General features: G+C 35.3%; 1 protein-coding gene across 1 annotated transcript in view; it reads left to right on the plus strand.

Annotated features, from left to right (window-relative positions):
• LOC128207371 (kinetochore-associated protein 1-like) overlaps nt 1-7100 on the plus strand; it is a 73785-nt gene extending 66685 nt beyond the window's left edge. Inside the window, exons 60-64 of the mRNA XM_052910249.1 lie at nt 131-248; nt 2514-2603; nt 3118-3263; nt 3438-3561; nt 6079-7100. Coding sequence (XP_052766209.1) covers nt 131-248; nt 2514-2603; nt 3118-3263; nt 3438-3561; nt 6079-6129 — 529 coding nt within the window. The 3' untranslated portion in view covers nt 6130-7100. The remainder of the gene's footprint in view (nt 1-130; nt 249-2513; nt 2604-3117; nt 3264-3437; nt 3562-6078) is intronic.
• The last annotated feature ends 155 nt before the right edge of the window (nt 7101-7255 follow it).

Consider the following 7255-nt stretch of genomic DNA (forward strand, 5'->3'; position numbering starts at 1 on the left):
AGACAAGCCTGGGAGGCATGAATTTAAAATGCATAATTGAACAATAATGGCTTATAGTTAATCCTGGCACAGCTGAAATACACTGTTAATTAATCTGTGACGTAATCCATTCCTTTCTTGTTCTGTCCAGCTGCCCAGTGGTTCAAGAAGTGGATGGGACCAGTCTGTCCCGCATGTACCAGAAGCTGGAGCTGCCTGCCTGCGCTCTCGGGGCTCTCCTTATGACATCTGACAAGGAGGCTCTGCAGGTATCCAGTTTAACCCTCAAAATTGACTTGGAGGTCCGGCATGACTATTAGATGAAACCTATTGATTTTTACAGCATTAGGTCAAAGGTCACAGTGATCTTGAATGCAAAAAGCCTGTCCGCATGATAATGCGTAGATCCATGGCCCTCAAACTCAACATGGGGACAAGGCCTGACTTGTGGAGGACGCCTGATTGATTTTGTGGTCATCAGGTCAAAGGTCACATTGAACTTAAATGGGAAAAGCTTGTCTAAGTGATAACAATGCCTGCACTGACAGGCCTCGAAACTTGACATGGTGGTTTAGCGTGACCAGTAGATGATCCCTATTGATTTTGAGGCCGTCAGGTCAAATCAGCTGGCATATTTTAGTTCATGGATATTTTTTTAAATCGTCCAAATATTCCTGAAAACATGGCACTCGGGGGGGGGGGGGGGGGGGGGGGGCATAATATTTGACGAAAATCTCTTGTTTTACATTCATATTTTTTATTGCTTTTGGTAGAGACATTTTTATATTTTAAACCAGTTTTTCACAAGGTGAAATCTGGTTATTAGAATGACATACATCTTTCTGGCTGGCCAGCAGAAGGGCGGCATCAGACTCACCTATGGTATGGAATAATTTTAGTTAGGTTTGACATAGGGTCACGGTCACTGTTACTTGAGATTAAAAAATGTTTGGTACTGAATAAATTTACTTAGGATTGATATATTGTAGGGATGCAAACAAATGGCAAAATTGATATTTGAATATTCGGTAATTCTTTCGATCGAATATTCGAATATTCGATTACTAAAATACATCTTTCAGAAGTTAAAGTAAACTATCATTAGTATTCGCTTTGTCATAGCTAGTACATGCGGCGGACCCTGATTTTCCCAAAATGAGTCTCTGGGTCCCATTTTCAAAAAAACACAATATATTATGAACAAACAAACAAATAAAAATCAAATAATTTCAATTCCACTGCCTTCATATTTGTAAACAATGTGAAATTAGATGCATACCTGATCAAATGTCGTTATGAAGGTCTTTCTGTATGACGAGAAACCTCATTCTGGGATTGACCTCTACTGAAAATATCTATGAAAAAAATGCGGAAACTAGTTAAACGATAAAACGAATATATGAGGATATGGACATCAAAAGAGGAAATTTAGCCTTAATTGCTAAACTATACAGTTACATTTTAAATCACGAACATTGTATAGAACATTGAAACCAGTTTAAAGCACATACATGTAACAGCATTACTGTACACACGTCATTCATATCATTACGGCGTTTTGAGCAATGTTGCACAGCTTAATTTGCATCCAAGACTGTTAGCAGTGCGATGATACCTATTACTTGGTGATGCACTTTATTGAAAGAAGAAGAAGACATCACATGTGAAGGCCGATTCTGTAAATCCTGAATTTGCAGGTTCATTTAAATTTACCTAAAATTATTCAAACTTGTTTGATGTCACTTGTCTTGGCAAATTTTTCAAAATTATAGGGACTGTTTATAGGACCCAAAGATATGTCCCTAATTGACATATGATGCGTGAATAGTTTATTGCCATTACATTCACACCTCTGTCATAAGGGGCAAGACAAACAAACTTTATACACAAGAAGAGAGTTGAAGGCAATCATGTTTTTTTTTATTCTATTCATTTAACATATTTTTTTCGAATATTCGAATACCGATTTTGACATTCGAATAGCAAATGTTTGATCAAATATTCGAATATTCGTTTGCATTCCTAATATATTGTGATCAAACTTGCTATATATAGGAAGAGTTAATGGAGAACTTTCATGGGATTACATTTTGGGCCCCAAGGGTCAAGGTCATTGTTACTAAAAATAGACTGTTTAGTACTGAAATAATTTTATTAGGGTTTACATATTTTGACCAAACTTTGAATATAGGAAGAGTTGATGGATGACTTCCATGGGATTGCATTTGGGAAAATAGAAAGAAAAAAAACCAGTTGAAACTGAATTACACAATTTAGGCTGAAATTCTGTCAATCATTGAAAACCAGTTTCGTCGCATATGGGCATTTCTTATTTTCTTTGACTTCTTCTTTGTATTGCGTTTGACAGGCACATATTACATCATTACTGTATTCATTTATAAGACAAAGCTTCATGTAGTGGAACTCGCTGTCCTAGGACAGCTCTAGTTTAATCATGTTCATGTCAAAAATATTTCAAATTTCACATTCCTAGACATTGTAAATACCTTATATAAGTTAAATCTTTGTTTCAGAGTTTCATTAGCCAGCATGGAAACCAGATACTGTCCAATGTAAAATCACTCTGCACAGAAAATGGCTTTAACCATGGCCTGGCAGTCAAGGTATTGTTTTGTTTATGGCCTGGCCGTCAAGGTATTGTTTTGTTTATGGCCTAGCTGTCAGGGTATTGTTTTTTATGGCCTGGCAGTCAAGGTATTGTTTTGTTTATGGCCTAGCTGTCAGGGTATTGTTTTGTTTATGGCCTGGCAGTCAAGGTATTGTTTTGTTTATGGCCTAGCTGTCAGGATATTGTTTTGTTCATAGCCTGGCAGTCAAGGTATTGTTTTGTTTATGGCCTAGCAGTCAAGGCATTGTTTTATTCATGGCTGGGCACCTAAGATACTGTTTTATTCATGGCCTGGCAGCCAGATATTGTTTTGTTCATGGCCTGGCAGTCAAGGTATTTTTTTGTTTATAAGGCCAAGTATCTAGGTAGGTTAACATACAGGTATATAATACAATGTATGTACTAATCATTTTCTTAGGGAATCATATGTAAAATTCTTGTCAGTAAGTCTCAAAACTGAGTGTTACAATATACCAGATGCTTGCATTTTATATAATGGGATTTTTCAGATAGAGGAAAGCGTGTATGAGGAGATTCTAGCTGGAGAACGTTTCGAGATGGTACTAAATAGCCCACAACAGAAATTGTTTGTGGCATACTGCATCCGTGAGAAGAACATTGACACACTGCTCGTCTTCTCCGTAAAACATCACATGTCAGTACTGAAAAAAAGTAAAAAACAACAACTTGATAACTTGAAAGGAATTACTCTAAGGTTCATTTTCTGTTTAGTATTTTTAGATAGCTATGCTCTGAACAACTCATATTAAGCTTGATTCTTCCAAATATTTGGTTTGTCATCCCAGAAATTTGCTATCAACCTCTACAGGATCGGGGAGGCCAAGCAGCTGGTTGGGGTGTACATTGGCGCCCACACAGATGTAGCACTGAAGGTTGGCCGACATGTTGACGTGGATGAAGAAGAGGAGGACCAGCCACTGGCCATGCTAAAGGTTTGCTCATTCTATATCATTTTTGCACAGTGATAAGCTATTGGACTTGATGAGAGTCTCTGGTTCAATCATTGCATAAAGCATTGTTGGTAAATACTAGTTATCAACCACCTTGCGACAGTTTCATCAAGAAGCCTAGGAGCGATTTCAAACTTGGGAGATATTTCTTGACATTTGAAATTCACTCCTAGGTACAAAAACGCTTCTAGGATTCGTGATGAAATGCCGGCCAGGAATGGTAAATGGTTCTTAATAACATAATGATATTGAATGTTTATAGAAGATAAGGATATCTATACCCTCACACATGGGTTATTATAGGAATCACCTAGTCCCATCCATCCGTCTGTCATTTCTGGGACATCAGGACAAGTCTTCCCTTCTCCATATGTTTTTAAGATATTGACTTAAAACTTCATACGCATATTGACTGTGTTGAGAAGAAGTGTTGTGCAAAAGAAGCATTATTTTTTTAATTGTATCTTTAGAGTTATTGCCCTTTGAATATTTTTTTACTTCTCTCCAAAGGGCAATCTTGCCCGGAGCATAACTTAAAAATTCTTTGAGGTATTGACTTCAAACTTCATATACAGACAGAGAGGCGAAGTGCAATGCACATGAACCATAACTCTTGCTGCATTATTTTTTAGTTATTGTCCTTTGTTAATGTTCATACTTAAATTTTGCCTGGAGCAAAGCTTGAAGTCTTTGATTTATTGACTTCAAACTTCATATATGCAGATAGATCTCATAGACATGATGTGTAGAGCACAGGAACCATAGTTCTTGGTGCAGTTTTTAGCTCGACTATTCGAAGAATAAGGAGGGCTTTACTACTCGCCCCAGCGTCGGTGTCGGCGTCCGGTTAAAGTTTTAGGGCCAGTTGGGATTTTCACTTATAAGTCCAATACCCTTTTCATTCAATTGACTTAATACTTCACACAGTTGTTCAGGGTCATTACATAAGTTTAAGTTTAAAGTTTTAGGGCAGGTTGGGATATTTATAATAACTTCTATACCCTTCATTCAATTGACTTTTTACCTCACACAGTTGTTCAGGACCATCACACAATGAGGTTAGATAACTTCATATTATCCTAAATACAAGTTATGGCCCCTGATTGACTTATGAACTTACGTTAAAGATTTAGGGCAACTTTGAATTTTAATAAAAAAATTCTAGACCCTTCATTCAATTGACTTAATACTATGCACAATTAATGATGACCATCTTACAATAAGGTTTTAACTTCATTTAAACCCTAAATATACATTATGGCCCTTGATTTACATTTTTTGTTTTTTTTCTTTTGTTTTCTTTTGACAAGCACTTTTTCATATTCTTAACCAGATTTTCACAAAGGGAAAACAAGTTATAAGAATGACTTGTGTCATTGTTTGGACGGGCTGGTGGGTGGGTATCGAATAAATTTAGCAAGGTTTGACATCTAGTGACCAAACTTGGTATATAGGAAGAGGTTATAGAGACCTGGACAGATTTTAAAATAACTTGCCACATGTGTTTGATATATCAAGACGACGTGTCGCGTGCAAGACCCATGTCCCTACCTCTAAGGTCAAGGTCACACTTAGTGTTTATTCACAATGGAATGATGAATATAAGGCCATAAGAGTGTAGGTTGTCAAGTATGGGTGGTATTTTTTTATGTTCAGTGGCAATTTAAAATAACTTGACAAGTAAAGGCAAGATCAACTTTTCATGTACTTGTTCATAGGTCGATGTCACATTCGGGGGCATTCATCACATACTGTGACAGCTCTTGTTAATTTGATTTTTTATTACTTTGGATGTGCACATATATCAATAATATATTCACTTCTAAGTCAAAGCGGCATGGTCGAGCGCGCTGTCTTACGACAGCTCTTGTTTTAGATATTGTCCATTGTTTAAATGTTTAAATGTTATCCTTTGTCATAAGCTGGAAGTTAATACTGTTCTTAACCCTTTTGGGGATATGGCAATCTGTGAGTGCTCTTGTTATACTAATTTGTTTTATTTCCCTCTATAACTTAATGTTTTTGAGGTATTGACTTCAACTGTGCAAAAGAAATGTGTTTGGTCAACTGAATTAAAAACTGTGCTTTGGTTTCAAAAACTAAAACTTAAATACCATGCCTTATTTCCCTGATGTTATAGTCCTTATTTATATATAGTAGACCAATTAACTTAATTGCGCATTATAGGAGCAAACATTAGTCCCAGTGATACTTCTTATTTCAAGGAGGTGCTGCAGTGAGGATATTAGACACATCGAGTGATAGCTTTGATTTAAACTGTATATTAGTATACGTTTGCAGATACTGGTGATTTTATTTATAAACAGACAAATCATTTGACACTTGATTTGAATTATAATTAGTATCTATTGATGTACATACTATACTCTTCATTTTGCCCATTATTTGTGCAGATTTTGAAAATATTGTCATTCAAGTTATTAACAGAACACAATCGTGTACTTACTATATATGTATTAGATTCCCATTACATTTTAGGGTTACCTGAGCATGCAGGGGCTGCAGGAATACCTGGGGATGTTGGAGTGATCTACATGAGAATGGATGAGACAGACTTGACTTTTAATTATAATTCTACTTCAGTGTGCTCTCCCTCTTCATATTACTACAGATCTGAAAGTGCTTCATTTACAAGGAACATTATTATGTTAGCATATTTCAAGATTTTTATAATGTTTATGTACCATACCGGGTAACTCTTTTCTATAACTCTCCTTTTTGAAGAATTGTTATCGCTGCTTCAAACTGGCCCCAAATCACGAAAATACTTAAGTCAAATTTCAAACTCAACTCATCTTACCACATAAAAACATAGTATTGTTCAAAATCTTGCATGTTTTTATACCTTTTGAAAATAAATTTTCTCATGTAATGTGAATTTTACAAATTTCAAAGAAAACTTATTCTAGAGCAAAAAATATACTTGAGTAATTGTTAAAAGGCAATGATCTATATAAGCTATGCTTTTGATCAAATTCTTTGTTTTTCATTGATGTATATATGTTGTCTTGTGTTATTTTCCTCAATAAATATGTTTAAACTAAAAGGCAATGAATAGTACTCAAGTACATTTTTGGCTGTAGAATATTTTCCATTGGAATCTAGACCAAAGGTTTTAATCAACATATTCAATGATAGAATGCGGTTTAAAAATGAGTAAAAAACATATATATTATTTCAATAAATTTTGAGTTATATGGTAAAATGAGTCGAGATTGAGTTTGAGATTTGACTTAAGTATTTTCGTGATATTAGGGCCTGGTGTTCATTCATTATGATGTTAGCCTCAAATACCACATGTGTTGATTGATAAAAATATTAGCCTCAAATACCACTCATGTTGATTAATAATGAAGTTAACCTCAAATACCACAAGTGTTGATTATGATGTCAGCCTTGAACACAACAGGTGTTCATTTGTTATGATGTTAGCCTCAAATAACACACATGTTCATTAGTTATGATATTAGCCTCATAAATAAATAAAGAAAATGAAAGTATCATCATTTCTTTTATTGCCAATTAACTCAAGGTTTCCAACAAGAAACTAACATTGCAACAAATCAGGTTTTCATTCAATATGTGCCATCAGAAAATTTGGACAAATGGAAGAGTTCAATCAACTTCAAATGTACAGGTTATCCAGATGTACGTC

The sequence above is a fragment of the Mya arenaria genome, chromosome 11 (genome assembly GCF_026914265.1).
Source record: "Mya arenaria isolate MELC-2E11 chromosome 11, ASM2691426v1".
Lineage (NCBI taxonomy): Eukaryota > Metazoa > Mollusca > Bivalvia > Myida > Myidae > Mya > Mya arenaria.